Consider the following 25,089-nt stretch of genomic DNA (forward strand, 5'->3'; position numbering starts at 1 on the left):
GTGTCCCACACCCCGAAGCTTAGGGAAATGGCTGTGACCGACCGTTTCAATTGTGAAAATCAAAGCTGCGGACACCTGGGTGGCTCAGTCAGTCAAGCATCTGCCTTTGGTTCAGGTCATGATCCCAGGGTCCTCAGATCAAGTTCCACATGGTGGGCTCCCTGCTCTGCGGGGGTCTGCTTCTCCCTCTACCCCTTCCCCCTGCTTGTGCGCTTTAACTCTCTCAAATAATCTTTAAAAAAGAAAGAAAATCAAAGCTGTGGAGTCAGAACAGAACGCAGTACTGCCACCCAATAAAGGCACGTAACACATTTTGTGTTAACCACAGATTTTATTAAGGATTTTTTTCAATTTTACAAAGGTAAAAGGGGGTGATGGTTTGGCTTACCCGCAGCCCACGCCAAGCAGGGCTGGCGGGTCACAGCTGTCCAATCATGGTTCAGAAGTTCTGGACCCGTGCACCTCCTCGGTACTCGCGCCTGCACTGACAGGTCCAGCCAGGGATGGGTAACTACATGCTAAATGCATCTTGTCAGGTAGGAACCAAACGCAAACCCGAACAGTAAAAGGGGAAAAGGTAGCAAGGAATTATACACTCTGAAGAATACAAGTAATTTCCTTGAATCTACAGCAATTGGAAATAAAATGGTGTTTATCTCAGCAGTCTGAATATTATGTGGAAGGTTATATATTTGCTACCTAAACTATGAAGTAGTCAACAGTATTGTGGCAAAACAACCTATTTTGGTTCAGAATTCTTAGAATCACTCCCCAATTTTTCGTGATCTTCCTAAGATAATCAATGGCCCAATTAAATGTATTTATTATTATTATTTTTAAGATTTTATTTATTTATTTGACAGAGACACACAGTGATAGAGGGAACACAAGCAGGGGGAGTGGGAGAGGGAGAAGCAGGCTTCGATGCAGGGCTCGATCCCAGGACCCCGGGACCAGGACCCGAGCCAAAGGCAGACGCTTAACGACTGAGCCACCCAGGCGCCCCAAATGTATTTATTATTTTTTTAAAAATTTACTCATTTGAGCGAGAGCACGAGTGGGGTTGATCCCAGGACTCTAGGATCATGACCTGAGCCAAAGGCAGATCCTTAGTTGCCCCAGTGGCCCAACTAAATTTAAAGCAAAATAAAAACGAAACAAAAAACCCTTGGAATCTAGGAATTTGCAGGTCTGCAACAGCTAACACCTGGTAACTCTAAAGATTCCTCATGTTTCTTGTCCTCACTTAAAAAAAAAAGATTCCTCAAGTTTCTGTGTTTACCATCACGGAGCACAGGAATAGGTAGTGAGAATTTAGTGTGTACAGCTAAAAGCGAAAGTCTATTGGTATTTTAAAATAAAAAATAATTTCAGTCATTTACAGTGTGACTTGGTCAGATCCTCCAAGAATGGAGTAGTAAATACTTAGCTGAAATGACCTCTGCATTATTTCATGAAAATAATCAAAATCTTTATCTGAGTAAGGAGAATCAACAAAAGACTCTTGGTCTCAGGTAGAAGAACCTTTCCTGGCACTGCTTGAAGGCAACCTAAGACCCCGGGCATACCTACCACATTTATAAAGGTTAGCAGGCGTGCAGACCCGCACCTCATCTCTTCCTAATAAGACGGATGGAAAAGGCTCAGAAAAGGCAGGAGGGCTTGCGAGCCAAGCCATCGAAACAATTTTCGTTCCTCATGAATTTCAATGTCATGTTTCTCCAGCCAAAGCCCTGCGCTGAAGAAAACCCAATAATTAAGACCTAGCATGTTTAGGATCTGTAAAATGCCTCCAGGTATATGAAATCTGAAATGACAGGCAGGGAGTTCTCAGAAAGCATATGAATATAGTTAATGTTGCAATTAGGTCAATGTTCTGAAGATAAGCTGATACTTAGCACTGTTATGTCCTTAAGCCAAGAACATGAAAGAGGCCCCAAAGGCTTTGGAACCAACTGTGCTTTGAAACCACTAATGTCCACTGAAATACTCCTCTGTATATATCTAGTAGAGCACAAAGTAGAGCTCCAAACACTTCAGGAAGAATCAACCTTCATCCAATAGCAAAATCCTTTATATTAAACCTCAAAATTCCAATTTTGAGTTCTGTTCATAGTACTTAAAAAAAAAAAAGGCTTCTATCAGTATCTAATAGAAAAATCTCATTCTCTTAGCATTTATCATATTAGAGAAGAGTAGGTTTAAATTTATCTTTGTACTTTTGGTGAAAATGGCTCACAAAAGAACCAAACTTATCTGTAGCACAGACCTGGCTTCTTTGGGAGTGCAAACTGGATCTGCCGCTGCCGACAAACATGCATTCCTCCACTGGGGAGGGTGCGCTTGGTTTTATTCTTAGTGTTACCTGCACCTCATAACGTCATAAACCTGGACCTTAAAATTCTTCGTAGCTTAGACTTTTTAATTATGTGGCATTCTCTTTTCCTCGTGATAGTACAAATTAGGGAGGTTTTACTATATTCTTAGGTTACGGTGAATAAAGTACAAGACAAAAATCCCAATATTAATAAAAACAGTATCAGATTTCGCTTTTAAATAATACTCAAGGTGCTGGACTGAAGGTGGCTCTGTAGTGTTTACAACTTGCTCAAACCTGCCTAGAGAGATCCCAGATCTATGCAGCGGGATTAGGTGGGTGTTAATTCAAACACATTCAGATCCCAACTACAGATGTTCATCTGCGAATAAGGTATTTAACCACTAGTTTTGAAGCAATTCTACATTTAACAGGTCAATATTAAGCGATTTACTGTTATTTCCAAGAATCTGAACTATTGTCAAGATATATCCATCCCAAAGAAATTAACACAGTGCTTGTTACTTCAATCTTAAAACAATTCCCAGTCAGCTCTCTTGGTGGAAGGATTTCTGCTGGCAATGAAAAGTCTCATATAACTGGTTTCACTGGGATAGATTTTATGTTGGGTCCCAAGGTAGGGATGACATTTCACCTGAATTATACTACGTTCTCAAGACTGATTCGAGAACAACTGGTTTCATGAGACAGATGTCACAGATACAGTTAACAGGTTATTAAAAAAAAAAATCATGGGGCACCTGGGTGACTCAATCGTTAAGTGTCTGCCTTCGGCTCAAGTCATGATCCCAGGGTCCTGGGATCGAGCCCGACACTGGGCTCCCTGCTCAGCGGGAAGCCTGTTTCTCCCTCTCGCACTCCCCCCGACTTGTGTTCCCCCTCTCATGGTCTGTCAAATAAATAAATAAAATCTTAAAAAAAAAAAAAAAATCAACTGATGCTGTTTTACATCGATTTTACGAAAAACCTTCATTAGGAAGTACATGTTTAACCTTTAAATGTAGAATGATTTTGTAAATTAGATTTCAGCTCAAAGGACAATGTCACAATTCAGATCAAGCTCCTAGAAAAAGACTGAAAATAAAGCCAATGTACAATAGGAAAGCGATTCTATGGAACTTGCATTTATCCTTTAGCCATAGTTTCGATGATTATATTGATTCAATGACTTATATCCAAAAACCAGAAGACATGGTTTGTCAAGGGAGTTTTCTGTGGTACTCCTGGGCAGAAGAGGTGGCCTGAGTGATGCTTCTATCTTTGTACGGCCAGACACTGTGAGCTCCAAGCACTGTAACGGCTTATGACAAATGGCAGAACATAGAAAATCTGGACTGTTCCAGAATAACCAGTTGGTAGGGACACCACAGTCACAGTAACTGCAACTAAGAGAGCTCTCCCTATATGCATTCTACTACAAAGGAACTGTGATCCCTTCTTGTTTCTTAGCATCTCTTCCAGGACAGGGCAAGGGGGAGGGAGATGAATCACCACTCATGGAGGTGCCATCAGTTGCCAAGTGTCAAATGCAGAGATGATTTTGCATTTTGCCCCTTCCCAAGAAGTTTTGGGACAAAGTGAGTTGCTGTGCTACTGCACCGATGATGTAGGGATCCCTCGAATGGAAGATTAATTCCTAACGACACGGGACAGTGATCCTATGCTAGCCCTGCGCTGGCGTTCCCCTTGTGCCGGGAAGATGCTACGGCGAATAGTTAGGTGGTAACAACAGGTCGGCAAAGAGGGGCAAGCGGGCAGAAGTCGTGTCAACGTGTCAGGCACACATTTCACTCACGCTAAGTTTCCTGATTTGTTTCTTTCCCCGAATCCCTTCTCTTCAGTCCTGTTTCTTGGCCAGGGCCCATGGCAGGAGCGGAAGAACATTTAGCAGAAAAGGTGGGAAGGGCTTGACCCCACTTAAAAAATACCTTTGCTTAAAAACACTTACAGATCCAGTGATTAGCAATTAAGAGGTGAAAATAACTAACTACTTAGTAGTTACATTCTACGAATTATCCGAGGTCATGGCCTACTGGGGTCAGCAGCACCACAGATGGAAGTCATGCTGCATCTCTTAAAGCTCTTTCTGATGCCCAACAGGCCTCGTGCAGTGTTAATGGCACTTAAAACACATCCGTTTTTTTCATTTAATCTCTGAAATCTGTTCATTTTTTTCTTCATTTATGAAAAGAGGAAAGGGCTCAATTTATCATTTGCTCTATAGCTCTCTGAGTTTGGTCAAGATCCCAAGCAGCTTTGTGTGACAAGTGTAAGGGGTGTCGAGTCCAGCTCTTTCTGGAGCGAATTGCACTTGTCCCCACGACCCTTCAGAGCTTGGACTGCAGTGGTTTCAGGTACTTGAAGTAAGACTCATGGACCTGCAGGGAAGGGAGAGAGAAAGAATTACTGACGAGTGGCCTGCAGCATCAACTAGCACACTTTTAACTGAGAAGGTATCTGGGCCTTATTTGGATCGTGATCCAAAACACTGAAGGAAAAAAAAAAAACCAGTTAACTGAGGAATTTGGACACTGGGTAGTTCATGACATGATTCCTATTTGGGGGCGGAATGGCACTGTGGTCATGTTTTCAAAGAGTCCTTATCTTTTAAGAGACACATACTGAAATATCCATGGATAAAGTTATCTAGTATCTTGGATTTGTATCACCATAATCCCCAGGGGAGACGGGGGGTGGGGCGCACCGCTCGGGGCAGAGGGAGCATTTTCAGGTGAAACACAATGGCCAGGAGATTAGTCACTGAGGTGTGACAAAGGGTACACAGGGGTGTATTACAGTATTCTATTTTTGTATATGTTTGAACATGTCCAATAGTTACTAAACACTCAAGGAGATGAAAGACCTGTGTACTGTGGGAACAACCCACTTTCCTTCTGAATCTGTTACTCAAAGTGACTGTCCGTAGAGGCCACAGGAGCTTCCAAAACTTTCACAGAGGAGGGGCATCTGGGTGGCTCAGTCGTTAAGCGTCTGCCTTCGGCTCGGGTCATGATCCCAGGGTCCTGGGATCGAGCCCCACGTCTGGCTCCCTGCTCAGTGGGAAGCCTGCTTCTCCCTCTCCCACTCCCCCTGCTTGTGTTCCCTCTCTCACTGTGTCTCTGTCAGATAAATAAATAAAATCTTTAAAAAAAACAACAACAAAACTTTCACAGAGGAGTCACCTCTGAGGTCTTTCCTGCCTTAATATGTAATGAAGAATTTCAAAAGGTGAAAAGACATTGTTTTTTGTACCTCTGATTTGTTCAGTGGGGATTTCTTGGCCCACTCAAACAAATTCTCATACACATTCCCATCATAACGGCCAAGCACAGAGCCGAGTGTCACATCTTGAAAATCAAACGCATCCACCAAAGCAACAGCATCTGGGCGAATTGCAATCAGCAACTCCTTTATGCGCTGATTTACTTGGGTAATCTGAGACTCTGTCATGATACCTCCCTAGAAGAGATAAAACAAGCAAACACATATATACACGTATACAGACAGACATTCATATATATGTGCACACACACAGCTATAAAGTAAACCACAAAGAGTTTTCTACCAAAAAAAAAAAAAACAAAAAAAAACGGACTTAAATTCAGAAAATACTCACCTGAAGAAAATCCCCTGCCTTCTGACTGATTCCATACAGACAATACAAGAGACACAAATTCCTTAAGACAGCGTGCACAGATTTATCTTCAATTTTGAGGAGTTTTTCTGAAAAGAGCTTAACTACCACATAGTGGCAATGTGCCTAGATAAAAAGAAAACACCAGAGTGAGAGAACCTTTGAAAAAGATTCACCGCACAGCAACAAGGGTTTCTGCACTAAGAAAATGGGTTGGGACGGTGTGAAGGATGGAGAGGGAGAGAGAGAAGAGGAGAGAGAGAGAGAGGGAGAACTATCACTGACCTCGCTTGCTCGAACAAGGTCAACGGAAGTTAGGTTCCATGCTACCTCCTTGCTTTTTCTGTGAATCACTTCATTTTGAAGGTTTTTTGCAGCAATATCCACCAATCTGTTAAGAAGTGAAAGAAAACCGGAGCTTGCAGGAAATGCCGGGCAGTACTCAGGCCCCAGCCCCCAGAGGCCCCCCAGCTCCTGAGGGGGGGGCTCACCTGGCCGCACGAAGTTTGTATGCTTCCGTTAGGCTGTCGGGGCTGTCGATGTCCACCAGAGCTGGCCACGCTGCTACCTGCTGCGGCTGGATGCGCTGAGCGGGCAGGCCATTCAAGTAGGACACCATGCCGCACACCAACTTCCCTGCGTGCACTTGGTCGTAACTTTTCATCAGGAACCTAAAAATCACCAGTGCACATGCTTTCAGTAACTATGCTTCTCGTGAAACAGAGATGAACTCTTGCAGTGACTTTAAGCAACGTGATAGGTGTTTTGTACTCGCTCGGCCGACCACAAGATAAAACCAGTGGGTGAGATGGAAGGCAAAACCACCATCTCTCAGGAACAAATGTAACGTGAAGAGCAAACACGGGAACAGGAACTGATGAAGAGGACTCAAACATTCTTTTTTTTTCAGAGAGAGAGAGAGTGAGCATGCGGGTGGGCGAAAGGGGCAGAGGGAGAGGGGAGAGAGAATCCCAAGCAGACTCCGCACTGGGTGCGGAGCCTGACGCCGGGCTCGATCCCAGGACCCTGAGATCACAACCTGGGCCAAAACCAAGAGTTGGATGCTTAACGGACTGAGCCACCCAGGCGCCCCTCAAACGTTTTAACAACAGATAAAGCACAAATCAGATTCTCACCTAGCCGTCTGCAGCATCATGACAGTGTTCTCTCCCTCAAAGGTGCAGGTGGGGGTAAAAGTGACATAGATATTTGGAAGGCCACTGCAGTGAGAGTAGCCATGTCCGCCACACGCCATCCGACAGGCTTCGATAGCAGCATTAGTTGTCCAGGAAGTGAAAGCCTTCAGGCCGGCAGTGAGGGCGTGGAGCTGGAGGGGGATGCACAGGCTGTCAGGGCGCAGGTGGCGCCGACGGTCTGAGCCTCACAGCAAGAAGCCCCCTCTTCCTCCCCTAACAGTGCTGGTCACTCGCCACATCACTTGCCACGCGTGCAAACTGAAGCACGGTCATCTCGGTGGCCTGAATTCATATTGTTCCCACACTCCCTTCCACAGTGCTCCACTTGGCAAAAAAGTCACCGCTTACGTTCCTTTGATTAATAAACAACCAACACAGTGTAGTACTTCTGAAACTTAAAAAACAAAACCCACATATCTTCATATCTGATTCACTTTCAATTAAAATAATGGCTGTATCTTTTGAGAACACATGGATTCTTCTCAAGAAATCCCAACATTTAGTTTTCTCTGGACATTATCCAACAGGCAAGGGTGCCCACAAGTGAATGAGGAAACACATACCTCAGGCAGTTCACTCAGATCCCCTTGGCCAATGTCCTCATTAATGCGATGGTAGGTCTCCTTCATGTACGCACCTACAAACTGGAAGGCATAGGCAGTGGCCAGGAGTGGGAAGAGTTTATACTGCTGGGTCTGAAAATCCAAAATCTGTGGTTCTGGTTCACTAAAGGATAGAGAAGAAACAAAAGTAAACACTTACATAGAACTTATTATGCACCAGATTCTGGTCTAAATACTTTGACATACTGAAAAGCTAGCACTCTCCCCATTTCACCAAGGGGAAAAAAGAGGTTAAGAACCTGCCTAAGGTCACATAGCGAATATGTGGTAGATCCTCACTCAATTGAAATCTAGGCTGTTTGGCTACAGAAAACCATGTTCTCAACCACCTTGTTGAACCACCTAGGCGGAGAGTATTTTCTAGCTGTGAAGTTCATATCTATCTTAGTCTTTGCAGTATAACTAAGGAAACTATCTCACAGCAACATACAAAAATCAAGGTTAACTTCATAGAAGGAAAGCAATGATAAAGAAGTCTAACACACTAGATGGCTGAAGAAACTATTTTAACCATAATTTTGGAGAAGGCCCAATGCACAGAGTTAACCATATGACATCTAAGACGGTCAGCTCTTATCGATTTCTTTACTCCTTCTATAGAAGTTAAAAAGGTCATCAGGGAGTCACACTCAAGTGAAAGGCAGTAAGACTAACCTACGGCTATGAACACAACAGGGAGTCCCATTCATGCCATTCCCAACATACCCAATTCATAGCTGTTAGGAGCAATTAGGATTTTCAAACTGCCTTTAGTGTTCTAAAATTTCATTTATTTTTTTTAAAAAAGATATTTATTTATTTGAGAGAGAGAGAGCACACTAGCAGGGGGAAAGGGAGAAGCAGGATCCCCGCTGAGCAGAGAGCCCAACTCAGGGCTCGATCCCAGAGTCCTGGGATCATGACCTGAGCCGAAGGCAGACACTTAACCAACTGAGGCACCCAGGTGCCCCTAAACATTTCATTTATAAAGCTCAAGTAATATTACTGTTTTTCTTAGGTTAAAAATAATAAGGTGGCTATCCTCATCTTTCTACTTAAAAAAAGGAAGTCTAGTTTTTAAGGAGCAGACCCAGCATACTGCCACCTTAGCTGATTTTGCAAGGCCAATGCATATTCTCGAGGTCACATTTGGGAATTTTGATATTTGAATGGGGTCAAAGGTAGGTCTTTAGCAATCTCAGATGCCTCCCTTACCCTGGCTTGATTTCGGACTGGTGCCTCACAGCGCTGTATCGGATGGCAATGGTGCAAGCCTTGGACAGAGACCGAGCGGCTTCTCCTACAAGGAAGGACCTGACAAACACCATGGTCCCGTAGGTCAGCTTGTTACTCACAGGTTTCACGTACGTGCCATCAGGCTTCACCTGGACAAAGAACATGGGACTGATGCTTCATTCTGTTAAACCCAAGTGGCAGTCTGTGCTCATGATTCTCAAAGGGTGGTCCCCAGAATGGCAGCATCTCCGGGGAGTTTGCTTGAAATACAAAACCTCATCCCCACCCTGATCTACTTTATACAGCCCTCCAGGTGATTCTAACGCATGCTAAAGTTTGAGACCCACTGGTTTAGCAAACTAGAATATGTTCTTTATACCTGCCAACCGCTCTTGATTTCACTGTCCTTAATAAAAGAAACATCAGAAGTAAAAATATGTTACTACCTTCCAAAAAAACACACCCTTGCAACCCCGTGGTTATCAACAGCCGCTGAAACCCCCATGTTTGACACCTCTGCTCCTCCAAAGATACCTGGGCATACTTCATCAGCATGTTTTCTCTGGGAATACGATAATTGTCCATCTTCAGGTAGCCATTATCCATCTCATCATAGCCAAATTTGGGGCCGATATCTCCCACGGTAATACCTACCAGATGAAAGGAAAGTCACAAGGTGCTTGTGCTCTGCAATTCCCGGCTTGCCCTGGCCTCTTTCATTGTGTGCTATGCTTTTTGCAGAAGAAAGCGATCGGTTTAGTTTTTCATCTCAACAGCAGACAAACAATTCTAACCTGGCAAAGGCTTATGGGTCCCAATTTCACGAATAGGTACGATGAAGGCATGTAATCCGTAGCATTTCCCCTTAGTGATGAGTTGGGCAAGAACTATTGCATGATTTGAAGTCTTCCCAACTGGAACATCAAAGAGAACAGGAGAGAGAAGTGAGCAAACTTCTTACACTTTCAAAGGACAGAAATAAAAGATGGGGAAAAACCGTATGTTAAATACCAGCCTCCATCGATAAAGTGTACCCAAGAGGCTTACAACAGTACCACGCCCAGTTTTCAGAAAGAAATTCACTTAAGCTGATAGTCATTAAAATTTATTGAATTTTGGCAAAGCAATCCTTCATTCTATATATCTAAAAGCTTTTATACACATTTTATTGAGATATTATGGACCTACAACATTTGTAAGTTTAAGGTGTACAGTTTGTTGATTTGATAGTAATCCTTCATTTTAGGAAAGACCTCACTAAAAAAAAATTAATTAGAAAGACTTTATTTTCTTTTCTACTTATTTCTCATTCATTTACATAAAATTTTTTTTAGGATAACCATAAAAACATTAATTTATTTCCTTTTTCTCCCTTAATGAAGTGCTTTCCAAAACAGTGGCCACTAGCCCCACGCAGCTGTTTACATTTAAATTACTTATAACCACACAGGGAAGACTAAGCTGCTTTACATGGTGACTAAGGAAACTGCGCTAATGATGGGAATATTCAAGTGCAAAGTTCAGAGTGAGACAGCTGTCCCTTCTGTGCCTTGTAAGTGGAGGACAGGTCTACAACAAGCACTACAGGAGTATCAACAGCCGAGAAGAGCCTTCAGAGTGTTTCCTACATTTCAAAATGATATTCCCATAGAAGCTCTACATCCTAAACACCATCTTGTAATAACTCGTCAAAACATCCAACAAATGCTAAAAAATTCACATACGTCCGCCAGGCCACCACTTGATGGAGGTCACAGTAGGGCTGTTGAGAATGAACTCCTGAGTTTCAGGATCGTAAGTGGCTGTGGTTTCCAAGCCTCGGAGATGAGTTCCTAAGGAAATAAGTTACATTCACCTTGGATAAAATATGGGAACAAATAGGCACAGGGTAAAATCTCCTGCCCCGTCTTTTCAGCTCTAGTATCTCAGAGAACAACAAAATCTAACAAAAACAAGATATTTGTAGACGAGCTACAAATAGTTAATAACCAATACAGATACTTCCCTATACTTTTTTTTTTTAAAGTAAACCCAATATTGGGCTCGAACTCATGACCCCGTGATCAAGAGTCACGTGCTCTACCGACTGAGCCAAGCGCCCCATAATTTCCTGTATTCAAACCAGGCAGTTCCTATCAAGGTGAAAATATAAATGTCAAGCATGTTCTATTTCTATACTTTTTAATTAACGCACCTCTATTTAGATCAACCAAAAGAAAATATAAAGGCAGTTTAGAATCGTATTTTCACAAGATCATAGGATAGGAACCTAACAGGGAAGTTAACTGCTCTTTTAAAATAACATCTCTAAGTTTAAATGTGCCAATTTCAACTCATGTATGGTGTCTACACACCAGTTCAACATTCTGGGCTTCTCTATTTACAAAGACTAAGATAAGAGGTGACAGAAAGAGACTTCAGCCAAAGTTCTTATAAGTTAAAGACTTACTTCAGAGTGATTTCTAGAATGGAAAACCAGACTTCAAAAAGATATACACTATGGGGAAAAAGACCTGGAACAGTGACCTTTTTTTGATTTCTAAAGGTCCAGTAATAAGGTCTGAGTGCACGCTGCGATTTCCAACGCCAAGCCTTAACTTCGACCCTGGCTGGTTCATTACTGTGACTAGAAGAGTTCCCAGTGTCATGTTTACTGGAGATGGACAAAGATTCATGCTTTAAATCCTAATACAAATGTGCCAAAATTCTTGGAAAACAGTTAACAGAAAAATATTCTAAGTGACACTCCCTCTAATACACTATCCTGAAGCCAATGCTGAGAACCTTTTTCCAAACTGCTTAGATGATTCCAGACCTCATTAAACACTTAAACTTTGAAACATTTAGAAACCTCCAAGTTGAGGAACAGAAATGGCCACTTCATGTGTGATCCACAACCTTCTCACGTACATGTGAGAATCAAGGAACCAGCCACTTTCAGCAAAGAAGTTTTTACAGGAAAAGAAGTAACAGAGTAACAGAACAGATAATGACAGAATGTTTGCAAATGCACAATGGAACCAAACAACACTCCACTCTGGGTCTTGTAAAAATCCTGTAAAACACAATTTAGTACCAAGAGCCAAATTAGCTATAAAATTAAGATAAAGTTGCACAGAAATGAGAGCACATGGCAAATATACATTACATTAGATCAGTTCTGAAACCTTGAAATAGGAAAAGAGAAGACAGAAGGAAATGAATAGCAAACAGAGACACCAATACAGACCAGATTAACAGGGACAGCCACTCCCTCCAAAACAGCTTATCTTTTTTTTTTTTTTTTTCCTTAATCTTTGGCCAAGCTACCCTTCAGACCTTGACTGAATTATGGTTCTACAAGCCACTCATTTCCCTCAAGCAAGTCAGAGAGCACCTGTACTACTGATCTGTGTTTCTTCTGGAATTTGTGCAAGTCCATTAAGGTATCCGTAGGAAAGGGAATCAGATCGTACCGAAGAAAGAAAGATGCGTTCAGATGCTACATGCACACAAATTCTACACAACTCCAGTGAACTTGAAAAACCACTCAGTAAATAAATCCTAACTTGTAATTCTTGACTCACTGAAAGGGAACCATGAAAAAGAATAATCAGCATATCTCTGTGACAACGTAACCTTTAATTTCCACTGACCAAAGCCACGTCTATGCCAAGACCTGTATATATAAAAAAACCTGGCTTCTGCAGAAAGACCACGGTAGTGGATATGCCCTTGCTAACATACAGTGGGCTCTCCACATACGCTAAGCCTGCAGAGCCCCGCCCAACCCAGAAGGTAGACTGAATGCACCGTACCATGGCCCATCTCTGTCTGGGCGTAAGTGCCAACGATCTCCAAGTTCCAGGCGGGCATGAAGAAGCGTTCCTGCTGCTCCGCGGTTGCCTGGTGAAGTAAAGTAGGCAAGAACATGCCCAAGTGGAGATCCAGAGGCTCAGGCCGCCCTCGGTGCACAAAACTTCGAAGAAACACCAAGGATGGGCATTTGAGAGAAGAGTCATCAGGTGTGAGAGAATCAGCAAATGTGAACAGAGTAAGGGGAAGGAGAAAAAAAACCTTCTGTAAGTATGAAGTTAGTTGGGTGGACATTATCGTGGGGGGGGAGCACTGTCTCTTTCTGTATTACTTTAATCAACTCTTGGTAAATTTCATTTTTCTTAAGTTGGCAAGAAGTTTGTTCTTACGCTACTCAGCTCTTAAATAATCAGTCTTGGTGAGGATTGGCTACCGATTCCAAAGCCTGTGCAGCATAAACATGCGAGTCGGGCAGAGGAGTCCAGCCTTACAATTAAATCAAAGGAAATAAAAAATTTGAAGAGGTTGTACAGGATGGAGAATTTAAGTTGTACAATTATTTACTCTGATGAGAATGTGAGACAGGAGAACTTTGTTATCTCAGACGGACAAAATGATGCCCCAGCCGAAAGGCTTTCCTAAAAGCAATTTCAGTAATGCTTCTAGGCTGGAATTCTTCGTGTTTGTTCATAAAACATCCAGCATAGATCCACATTCCCTACATAAATCTGGTTTTTTTTTTTTTAATCCGGTTACCAGCCATGCCCTACTGAAACAATTTAATACAAAAATTGACAATGCTCTTCACCCAGTGATTAGTATCAGAAATAAAAAAGACATGCAACTTCTATTAAAGACCATTAATAATAATTACAAATAACATATTCATGCATAACAAGCCAATTATGTGGGAATTATTACTAATGATAATAAACATCTTAAGTTTTTGTAATTCTGAATCCATTTATTTATTTATTTATGACTGAGCCAGACAGGTGCCCCTGAATCCACTTTCTAAAGTCACTCTTTTCAACTTAAAATTTGCAGATGCCTTAGACTTCTGTGTGAATTTCTTTCTAATAGGAAATTGATATGCCTTTGTTATCCTTCCACATCACTGGCCTCCCATTGAACTTCTAGCTCTAACTTAACCGACTCTAAATTGCTCTTATTATTCTCTTTAATTATCTTAGAAATTAGCCTATGCAACATTTCAGTTTTAAAACCTCTCAGTTTGGGGGCACCTGGGTGGCTCAGTCGTTAAGCGTCTGCCTTCGGCTCAGGTCATGATCTCAGGGTCCTGAGATTGAGCCCTCCATCGGGCTCCCTGCTCCGCGGGAAGCCTGCTTCTCCCTCTCCCACTCTCTCTACTTGTGTTCCCTCTCTCGTTGTGTCTCTCTCTGCCAAATAAATAAATAAATAAAGTATTAAAAAAACCACCAAAAAACCTCTCCGTTTGTCGAGAAAGTAAGGAGGAAAATAATCAGGGCGCACTGCTCAGGCGAGGGCTGATCAGCTATGTCTTCCGGTTGCGTGGTTGTGCTTTCTGTTACCCAATCACAGAAAAATCAAAGACTGTGTGACCCACGTGCTCATTTTATAAAGAAATTAGGCTGAGGTGAGTTAAGTGCTTTTAGATCAGGAAGATAATGGCAGAATGAGGACAAGAATCCTACCACCCAATCACATCTTCTGGCTAGGGAAATTCTCGTGCAAGTGCAACCAGGACTGAGCACAATGATGAGGACACCAGAGAGACCAAGGAGAGCTGCCCAAACCAGAGCAGCTCTCCTTGGAAGTGGCAAAGGGAAATCCCCCGTAACACGTTAGCACTGGTGGAAACTGAGTGAGAGGTCCATGGAATCTCTCTGTGCTATTTCTGCAACTTCCTATGAATTTATAATCATTTCAAAATAAAAAGTTAAAGAGGGCGCCTGGGTGGCTCAGATGGTTAAGCGTCTGCCTTCAGCTCAGGTCATGATCCCAGGGTCCTGGGATCGAGTCCCGCATCGGGCTCCCTGCTAGGCGGGGAGCCTGCTTCTCCCTCTGCCTCTGCCTCTCTGACTCTCATGAATAAATAAATAAAACATTTATAAAAAAAAATAATAATAATAAAAAAAATAAAAAGTTAAAGAAACAGTGGAAATCCTCCAGAAAAACACATTCGTGTGATGAGAGAGTGCTTTCCCTCACAAACAGGAATGCCACTGCCTCTAGGTTTTAAAAGAATGGTGCCGGGGCGCCTGGGTGGCTCAGTCGTTAAGCGTCTGCCTTCAGCTCAGGTCATGGTCCCAGAGTCCTGGGATCGAGCCCTGCATCGGGCTCCCTGCTCAGCGGGAAGCCTGCTTCTCCCTCTCCCACTCCCCCTGTTTGAGTTCCCTCTCTCACTGTGTCTCTCTCTGTCAAATAAATAAATAAAATCTTTAAAAAAATAAAAAAGAAAAGAAGAAAAGAATGGTGCCTAGGAAGAAAAATCAACGTACACCTGGGACCTGCCAGGAGCAAACTGGTGGATCCAGGACTGAACCCCGTGGCCTGGGAAGGTCCACTGTTAGCGCTGGAAGACGACTTTGCATTGCTAGAACCCAGAGCGATTCCTGGGGAGGACGGGCCACTCTGAAGCAGCCCACCAGACTCATAGGAGGGGTCTGCATCAGTGTGCTGGATAACGGAATGACAAATGTCAGCGTTACCACAAAACACAGTGAGTGGGGCAGAGATAAACTACTGTAATCAGAAACCCTTTGAGACTGAAGAATGTTTTTAGGAGAAAAAGGTCTCTTATGACAAGGGTAAGGATTATATTCACAAGTGGATGAAATTTAGACATGTTATAAGGACAAAGTGACCTGATAGTTTTTTTGACTTAAATCAAGTATTTGTTGCAAAGAGTTGGTTATGTATGCATGATAAAGATTATATGTTATTTTTAAATCATTTATTTTAAAATTACAAAGCACCAACATTTTACTTTGGTGAAGTGCTACAGTCAATTCTTTTAAAACCGTAACACCAAAAGGCTTTCCCAGTCTCTCCCTCTACATGACACGGGGCTGTCAGCCAACGCTGAGGACAAAATGATTAGATTAATAATACATAAGAAAGGAAGGACTTAAAATAGCATATCCGTGGACAGCATGATTATAATCCTAGGAAATCAACAACAAAATACCATCAATAATGAATGAATTTAGAAAATCTGTAGGCTCTAAGGAAGAAAAAAAAATCAACTGCATTCTTATCCATTAGGATGCTTAAAGCAGAAACCTCGTAAAGAGAAAAGCAATTTACAAACACTACAAAATATTTAAAATTTGTTATGTAACTTAGCTCAGGATAGTAAAGATTTAATTAGGAAAAATATCAATACCTAATAGGATGAATAGAAGAAGTTATACGTAACAGTCAAGAAATTAATAATTCCTGGTTGAGAAGTCAGTCCTTTATCATAATAAAGATAGTACTTCCCAAGAAATACAAGGATTTAATGTAACACGGATTTGAAATTCCTGCTGAATATAATTTAGAATTTGACAAATTAAGATCGGAATTTGCCTAGGAGAGTAAGTATACAAGAACACCAAATATGTAGGTCTTAAAATATAACAACAGCAGGTTTATCCTATCAGATTTTTAAATATCTTACAAAGCAACAATGAACCAATGTTTATGATATTAGGAGAAAAACAAAGGAACTAATCAATATATTTTTAAGGTTCCAAAAATAAATTGAAACAATAAAACTCTAAGAACTGGAAAGAACGGGGGAAAAATACTAGTTAATAAACATACAAATGGTGGGATTCATTCATCATTCTATACCATATACAAGTCAAAGCATTAAACATAAATCAAACAAAAAAAACAACTGAAAGAAAATAAAGGAATAATTATCCAAGATATGGGGGAAAAAAATTTATACCTACTCAGAGAAGGATGCATTCAATACATAAAGCCAAAGTGTTTAACAAAGCAGAAGGCAATACAAAAAATACTCGAAGGATACAACATATTTGTAAGATCAATGTACAGATTCTATTTAATCAATATGCAAAGGAGAAAAACCCAGTGTATACACAGGAAATACAGACAGTAAGCCAAAACATCCAGGCTCACTGGCTTTGGAAAATTAAAACTTTAACTCCTAGATATATATTAAGGTAGCAAAAAAAATTAAAGTAACCACGTTGATGGGGCTTATGGAAACACGGTACACTAATAATTTGCTAAATATACTATAAACTTGTTCTGTGTTTCAAGAAGTCTTAAACTATGCAACAATAGCTATAAAATGTTCACTCCTTTCAATGAAGTAATTTACTTCTGAGAAAGATATTCTGAAGGCATAACCTTAAAGGGCATAGTTTTTGTAAAGAAGTTTATATTGTTATTAACAATCATGGTGGGGAATTAGAATAGCCCCAAAACCTAGGGAGCAAGTCTCATGGGAAGTCCAACAGGAAAGAGACTCACTCGGAAGAAAGAGGACAGGAGACAGTAGTGAAAATACAGGGAGAAAGACTAGTGACTTACACAGTCCCGTTTACTATTTATCTATTTCTCAAGTTTCAAAGGAAGAGAGGTGCTTTAGTTCATATTTGAGTACTGGTGATGGGAAGCTGCTGACATACCGCACCGATCTGCAAGGACGGTAACTGTATTGTATAAGCTCTATTTTCCTGATTAACAACAGCAGAAAACAAAGAAGGAGAATTGCTATAAAGTGGCCAGAACTTGAAGCGACCAAGTATCTGTGAAGACCAAGCACACTACCTGCTTTGGGACCCGGAGAAAGGTATGGTCAAGAGGATTATTGCTGGACCACGTTCCACAGACAGTCCCTTCGACACCAGGACCCCTGGGAGAAGGTGCGCCCCTCAGCCCAGACTTCTGCCCTTGAATAAGGCTCACAGACCCACAGACCAAGTGTGTGTCGGATTTCGTGTGCCTCTACGCACAGGTGAGTATTTAGAGGAGGGAAGAGAGAAAAGAGATGACGGAGACTTCGTGCAGGGGACTGAATTTTAAGACCCTTCAGGATCCTGGAAGGAGCCTGAGCAATGCTGTTGTCTCCTCACTTCTCAGCACCTACCTAGAGCTGAAAGAATCCCAAACTCAAAGTTATAGCCAATTCTGTGACACTTGAGATAATCACTGTTGGCCAGTCAACGTTCTGAAGTCTCTGGATTGAACCATCAAACCTCCATCTGCACAAGTCGCTCTATTTCCAGTCTCTTTGACGTTGAAGGACTTACTATTTTACACAAGGCTATACTGTCACAGGGCGCAAATTAACCAACAAACTGACTGGTGCCCCCAGAAAAGAACAGCAGTGGACGAAGCACAACAAACAGCAATGTGAATGGACGAGATTCCAGCGAGAAACAAGACCTAATCTCACAACTCCGTTCTCTAAAATATAGAGATTAAGACAAAGTTGGTTCAAATACAAGAAAATATCCGAAAAAGAGAAGCAATAAGGGAAAAAAAACTAATAAAAAAAGCAAACTCACTCAGACCAACATAGGACCTCAGTCCAATTTCTGTGCTCCTCAGACCAGAAACTTCAAGTCCTCGTTACTTCTTCTCTTTCAAAATTTAGGGCAAATATACATTTACAACATACTTTATAGAAGCAGAAGGGTGAGACCAGTGAGACATACAATCAAACCCATTTAGCCTCAGAATAATTTACATCTTTATGCCTCCTATGAATAGCACTGACTATAAGTCAAATAAATTCCACAATGATGCATACTTAAACAAAAGAAGGGTTCTGTACCACAAAGCTATTTAAGATTACAACACACACACACACACACACACACACACACACACACACACACACACTCTCATACACTCTCTCTCTCCCTCCCCCAGACAGGAAGACCTCTATGAGTGTTATATTCCTTCCCTTAGGAAAACTTTTCTTCAGTCTGCTTATTTCAGTATTGGCCATCCTGAAGCGAAAGTCTTGGGTGTTTTGGCAGGGTGTTCATAAGATAACATCACAACCAGAATCTGCAGTTCTCATGGGGATTGTGATAAAGAACATTTCCTTAAACCATTTCACCAATCAAAAAGCACCAAATCAAACACAAAAATGAAGTTTTCATGCTATTTGCATCTCTTCCTCTTCTCCTTATTTACGTAATGGAAGCCTTATGATAAATTAGGGAATGAGACTGGGCAGCTCAAATTCAAAACCCCCAAACCTCCCAATGGCCTTGTCTATGAAAACAAACTTCCTTCACATTAAGACCAAACACAAAACTTTTTGAAAGGAGCTGGCCATTTATAAACAATTTTTTTTTTAAGTAGACACCACGCCCAGCATGGAACCCAACGCGGGGCTCGAACTCATGATCCTGAGACCAAGACCTCAGTCGGTCACTTAACCGACTGAGCCACTGAACCAAGAATGACTGGCAATACGAAGTCCAAAAATATGTAAAGAAAAAAAGTATAATAAAAAGACTGCTCTGGGGCACCTGGGTGGCTCAGATGGTTAAGTGTCTGCCTTCGGCTCAGGTCATGATCCTAGGGTCCTGGGATCGAGCCCCACGTCTGGCTCCTAGCTCAGCAGGGAGCCTGCTTCTCCCTCTGCCTCTCCCCCTGCTCATGTTCTCTCTTTCTGTATCTCGCTGTCTCAAATGAATAAATAAAATCTTTAAAAAAAAAAAACAAAAAACTGCTATAATCAAATGAAGAGAATCATGAACTTTTCTCCAAACTGCCTTATAAGCCTGCTACTGGGCAAAGAAAGAAAGAGTAAGACACTTAAATGCTCTAACCCTCTGCCCCCCCCTTAAAATCCCCATCTTTAGCTTCATTAAAGCAGAGAGGCAACTTCCAGATACTGCTAAAGCATTAACACTCTCACGAATTTCCAACAAAGTCTCTTTTTATAATTAGACACCAACGCTTAATTCTGCCACATTTTCAATCCCATCTTTCCAAAATGCTCAACAGCCATTAAAATGGGATATATGCAGCAAGGGTAAAAAGGCTTTTAGAAGTAACAATGAAGGATGTTTCAGGCTAGAGTCTTGGACCAGTTTATGGGGAAATGACCTATGAGAAAATGAGAAGCTGAATTTTATTTAAGGCTTAACAACTGAAAGACAAATTAAAGTGTAGCAGCAGGAAAAACCAAACATCAGGAGTCATTTATCAGTTTAAGTCCTGAGATGGGTTACCCACTGACCCTCAAATGTGGACTAACCGTGGCCCATTTCCGTCTGGGCGTAGGTGCCAATTATCTGGAGTCCTTTGGATGAAAGCAGCCATTTCTCTTGCTGAGCAGTGGTGCCCTGATTCAGCAAGGTAGGAATAAACATGGAGAAATTGAGGCCCACAGGTTCCACAAAATTGACCAAATGCACTCTACAGGAGAGAAAAGAAAACGATCTCAGCCTTACTCTAGAAACTGCATTCTACCACCCATTCTTGCCAGACAACCATGGCCCTCAGGATTGAGGCTGGGAAAATTTCAACCCTTTTCTTAAGAAATTAAATGTAAAATTTACCATTTTCCCACCTAAAAGACCAAATCCAGTGTTATCTACTCCCTCCCTGCCCAAGTCATTTCAGGGCCAGAATTCTTTAATTCTACACTTCATCCAGGAAGCAAATTCTACCCAAGTTTTAGCCTAAAAATCCCTTTTGTTTTTTTGTTTTTGTTGGTGTCATCTGTTGGTTTTATTGGATTCTTTGGAATGTGTGTTTGCTTTATTTTCAAGTTTTACTTGTTTTGAAAATCAAAAGGAACTCCATAGAACATTTATTTGTAGAGCTGCTAACAAAAGCTTCTAAAGGAATAGTTTAATTTTTCCCCAAATAACCAAAGCAAACATCCAGGATAGTAAATACATATTCCAGGGCCAAACCACAGATCTCTAAAGGTCTTCGGAGTTTACAGGTGGGGAAGTAGAAATGTGAGAATGTTAAACATTTATCTCTGATGGTCTTGATATTCACTCCAGTTTAAGGGAATTCCAATCACACTGAAATTCTGTCTTCAACTATTTTCTCATAAAACACAATCTGTGAAATAGTCAAAATACAAATCACATACACTAGTCAGCCCTGGCTACACTGTTAAAGATCTTAGGGGTGTCTATTTTGTTCTATCTATATATATAAAGAGCTCAAAGTACAAAGTAAGTATCACTTAACTGGTCTTCATGACTCCTCAAGGAATGAGGAGGAAGCAGTGTCACCAGTTTATCTTGGTCTGTCCAGTTAGCACAGCCCGAATTAAAAGAAAGGGGGAAGGCTGCCAATTCACTTTTGGGGAGGTCCTAAAACCAATCCTACCACCTTTAGGTTCGAAGATCACTTTTCAGGGGTGCTTGGGGCAGACTGAACCATCTAAGGAATGCCTGCATCCAAGGAACATAAAAAAATGCCTTTTTAACCCGGAGGTTCCATAATTTTTACACCAATATCGAATATCAATTTAAACTGAATGGAGGGAGCAACAGGAAAAAGGAGGGGTATGAACAGAAGTTAGCTTCCAAGTAACTTGGATCAACAGGAGTTTACTGCTGCTGGACGGTAGAGAAGTGACGCCCCGCCTCACTAAAGTGGGAGTCAAAGGCCTGATGAGGAAGAGAAATGTGGATATCATTCTCTCAAAGGCAAGAGCCCCACAGCATTCCCTAACAATTATATTTTACTAAAATAGGAAACGAACTTACAAGAGTTTCTGAGGAAGAGAAGTAGTAGTTTACGTGCCAAAAATAGTGGCAACATAAGACACTCCTATTCCCCGGAAGGGAAGTGAGGAGGCTGTGGGGTTATTTGAAATAATGATCATGACACAATATAATTCTAGAAAACTCAGAGGGAAAAATAGGTGACACAAAGACTGTCGAATGTTTATGTTAATAAACATACTGAGATTCTTTTGAGTTCAAAAGAATTTGAGAATTTGAGAGTTTGAAAATCAACTCATGCACAAAATCTCAGTCCTTGTTTTTAAATTATGTTTAATCCCTCCTGAAGATGCTTTTCAAGGAATCAGCTTTAAAAACCGAAGGAGAGTAACAAAAACCATGGCTGATTCTCATTAGAATTTTAAATTACTCTTAAGAACACTTCACAGTTTTCTTTTCATAGTAAACAGGAGAGTTAAAAGACAAAAATTACAGAAGAGGAGATTAGGAAAACAACTTTTACATTCCCCAAAAAGCAAGGGTTTTTTTTGCCAAGGCCTGGAGAGAACAGTTCTTTGCTCAAGTTGAGAAATCTCAAAGTATCTTACTAATATTCCATCGACTTCAAGACAGTCCCATATATGAATTTTGAGATAGGAGAAATAATTGTAAAGAAACCAGTAAATGCTCAAAATCCCCTGAAAGAGAAATATTACTATATTTCATCTGTCTGGCATCACTCCCCCAACTTAGCATCTAAGAAATCAGGTGCATCTCACAAATAACGGGAGGTCATAGTTAACTGGCAGCACTTTTTCTTTCTTAGTGGTACATGAAACTCAGGTGTGAGCTACTACTGATGGTGGGCTTGGATTCAATGGCATTCAGTAACTGCCAAGACTAATTTTCAATCCCCTTCTCTCACGTAAGTTGATCTCCCTGTCCTATCCTAGGGATACTGGAAGGATGTCAAAAGGTGTGTTAAACTTTGTACTCTAGAGGCACCCAGGTGGCTCAGTCATTAAGCGGCTGCCTTTGGCTCAGGTCATGATCCCAGGGTCCTGAGATCAAGCCCTGCATGGAGCCTGCTTCTCCCTCTCCCTCTGCCTGCCGCTCCCCCTATATGTGCTCTCTCTCTCTCTCTGTGTGTGTCAAATAAATATGTAAAATCTTTAAAAAACAAAACAAAACAAAACAAAAAACCTTGGTACTCTATATTCCCCAAACAGCAAGGTTTGTATCATAAAAAATGACAGGCAAAACAACTGGCTCATGTCCTCTGCTCTTTAACCCACATAAAGGAATTTGCTCTATTTCATTGCGACTTCACTCAACTTTGCTTACACTTCATGAACCACCACGGATTATGAAATCTAATCAATTCTGAAACATACTGCATCAACTACTTAAAAGTAAAACAAAACAAACCTCTTTTTTTTGGGTTGTTTAAAAAAGGATAAAATCTTCCATTTTTGAAGTTTACCTAAAACCCAACTCAGGTGATTCAGAAATGTAATCTTCTAGGAGGTACTCTACCTCAATATCCCCACAGCTTTGAGTTACAAATTTCAAAAGTAAAAAAGAACACTTGGAAGTTGGTAAATACTTTGATTTGGGCTACTAAAAATAAGTAAGTCATAATTTGATGACTAAAAGGGAAAGGAATTCTCAGGACAGTCCTAAGGACCAGAATACATTATTTCATCCTCAACAATAGTAACCAGGTCACACTGAAAAAATTAGATACCAAACGTTTTAGAGGCAGTAGAATAAAGGAGAAATTTCCATCACTACATAAATGCAGAACTTGTAACTTTACATGTTCCCTTTTTCTTGGCTCTTGAATACACACCATTCGTATCATTTAATCTTTATTGATGAAAATAATGGAATTCTTCTAAAATGTTGAAACCCCCCCAAAAAAGAAAGTGCCCAGAAATGAATGAGAAGTGTAAGAGAACATACAGGCCAAAGAAATCTTGTACTCAGATCATGTAATTAGAGTGTTCATTCAGATAAAGGCAAAAAAAAAAAAAAAAAAAAAGTGCTTACTTTTATTTCTAATTAAGAAACAAAACAAAACAAAAAAACAGATGGTCTGGAAAAAGAAAAAGTACATACTCTTTCCAACACTAGCACCAAGGCCTGGTTTTAGGAGGTCTCATATGCCGGAGAGCCATTTAAATAACACTGCCACCAGATTCAAGAATGCTAGGTTCTTAAAATATTTTCTATTCACTCTGAAGTTTGACTCATGTTCTTCATCTACCCCACATTGTCCATCAGTTTAAACTCAAGATCTACACTCTCATATGGAAATATAATCTGTGGGGCACCTGGGTGGCTCAGTCGTTAAACGTCTGCCTTCGGCTCAGGTCATGATCCCAGGGTCCTGGGATCGAGCCCCGCATCGGGCTCCCTGCTCGGTGGGAAGCCTGCTTCTCCCTCTCCCACTTCCCCCGCTTGTGTTCCCTCTCTCTCTGGGTCTCTCTCTGTCAAATAAATAAAATCTTAAAAAAAAAAAAGGAAATACAATCTGTTATTGCTCCAAAATATTGTTTGGTCTTGCAACCGAAAATCGAATTCAGCCTCTCAATTTAGCAAACCTCCTTGTTACAAAGAGCAAAGGCGTTTTGCAATTTAAATCACTCTACACTGAGATGTCTGGGCCAAAGGAGCTAGTAGGTACAGATTCCTGAGAATGAAAACTGCAGCCTCTCCATTCATGCTCAGCATTCCACAAACGTCATCCCTTTAAAAGACTTAAATACAAAAGTAAACACTAGTTTTCACACACATCACTGGAAAGTGGGGTGAAAATAAGCAGTCTGAGTCTTCCAACGCCGAGCACGATGAAAAAGGACACCACGGGCTGCGCGTTTAAATTAAGGTTTGGGCTTGGGCACTTCATCTAGGCTAAGGCATACCTACTTTTTAAACCACATGATTTCCTCTGGGTCCGCGATGCCGAACTCCCTCATCTTCTTCACCATGTTGGCACTCTTCCTAACAGCCACCTCGTAACGCTGGCTGCGAGTGAGGAAATTCAAGTCCTCGTGCTGGAAGTCTGGGTCATTCAGGATCAGGTTCTCTGCAAGGGAGCGAGAGGGCATCAAGAGGAAGACAGGAAGACAAAGTCAGGGCTCCGTGACACCTCCTGGAATCCCGGCGGGTTTTCGGAGCGCGGGCTCGGGAGGGACGACACCCCTCACCCCTCCACAGGCCGGCCCTGGGACTGGGGGTCCCGGCTTCCCCAAAGCTGAGCCAGGCGCTGCGGCCCAGGCTCCACAGCGCCCCCGCGACTCCGCATCGAGCGAGTCCGGAGCCGCGCTCGGGGAAGGAGGGAGGCCCGGCCCCGCCGCCCTCACCGATCTCTCGGCGGCGCCGGGTGTTCTCGGGGCTGCCGTCCAGGACGTGAGTGAGCAGCTCCGGGTTGAAGCTGGCGGCTGCCCGCTCCCTGCGAAGATCTTGGTTCATGGTGGCGACACGCAGCGGCGGTGGCGGCCCGGGTCAAAACGGCGGCGGCAGCGTCGGCGACGGGTGTCCGCAGCTCCAGCGCGGGTCGGACCCTGAGAGCAGCCCAGGACGGCGCGAGGCCCCGCCCCCGCCCGCCTCGGCCCGCCCCGGC

General features: G+C 41.9%; 1 protein-coding gene across 3 annotated transcripts; it reads right to left on the minus strand.

The window, feature by feature from the left end:
• Nucleotides 1-311: 311 nt before the first annotated feature.
• Nucleotides 312-25,076, minus strand: ACOX1 (acyl-CoA oxidase 1). Of its 3 annotated transcripts, none has more exons than XM_036088540.2 (14): nucleotides 24,830-25,076; nucleotides 24,393-24,552; nucleotides 12,804-12,964; nucleotides 10,731-10,838; nucleotides 9,801-9,920; nucleotides 9,541-9,656; nucleotides 8,986-9,155; nucleotides 7,732-7,894; nucleotides 7,109-7,299; nucleotides 6,464-6,643; nucleotides 6,258-6,363; nucleotides 5,955-6,098; nucleotides 5,591-5,797; nucleotides 312-4,716 (listed from the first exon to the last, which is right to left on the minus strand). In XM_036088540.2, the coding sequence occupies exons 1-14, from the start codon at nucleotides 24,936-24,938 to the stop codon at nucleotides 4,666-4,668; spliced, it is 1,986 nt and encodes a 661-aa protein (XP_035944433.1). In that variant the 5' UTR covers nucleotides 24,939-25,076; the 3' UTR covers nucleotides 312-4,665. The 3 variants fall into 3 exon arrangements, with proteins under 3 accessions (XP_035944433.1, XP_035944434.1, XP_035944435.1); XM_036088541.2 differs by lacking the exon at nucleotides 12,804-12,964 and adding an exon at nucleotides 20,027-20,187; XM_036088542.2 differs by lacking the exon at nucleotides 24,830-25,076 and adding an exon at nucleotides 20,027-20,187 and having other exon boundaries at nucleotides 24,393-24,532.
• Between the last annotated feature and the right edge of the window lie 13 nt (nucleotides 25,077-25,089).

Source organism: Halichoerus grypus, chromosome 2 (assembly GCF_964656455.1).
Source record: "Halichoerus grypus chromosome 2, mHalGry1.hap1.1, whole genome shotgun sequence".
NCBI lineage: Eukaryota > Metazoa > Chordata > Mammalia > Carnivora > Phocidae > Halichoerus > Halichoerus grypus.

What these genes read in the sequence shown, in the direction of transcription:
- ACOX1 (XM_036088540.2), bottom strand. Translation starts at nt 24,938, where the DNA reads ATGAACCAAGATCTTCGCAGGGAGCGGGCAGCCGCCAGCTTCAACCCG. An exon ending in CAAGTGGTGGCCTGGCGGAC is followed by an intron (nt 9,921 to 10,730) that starts GTATGTGAATTT and finishes TTGATGTTCCAG; the next exon opens with TTGGGAAGACTTCAAATCAT. An exon ending in ATGATGCTGCAGACGGCTAG is followed by an intron (nt 6,644 to 7,108) that starts GTGAGAATCTGA and finishes GGTGATTTTTAG; the next exon opens with GTTCCTGATGAAAAGTTACG.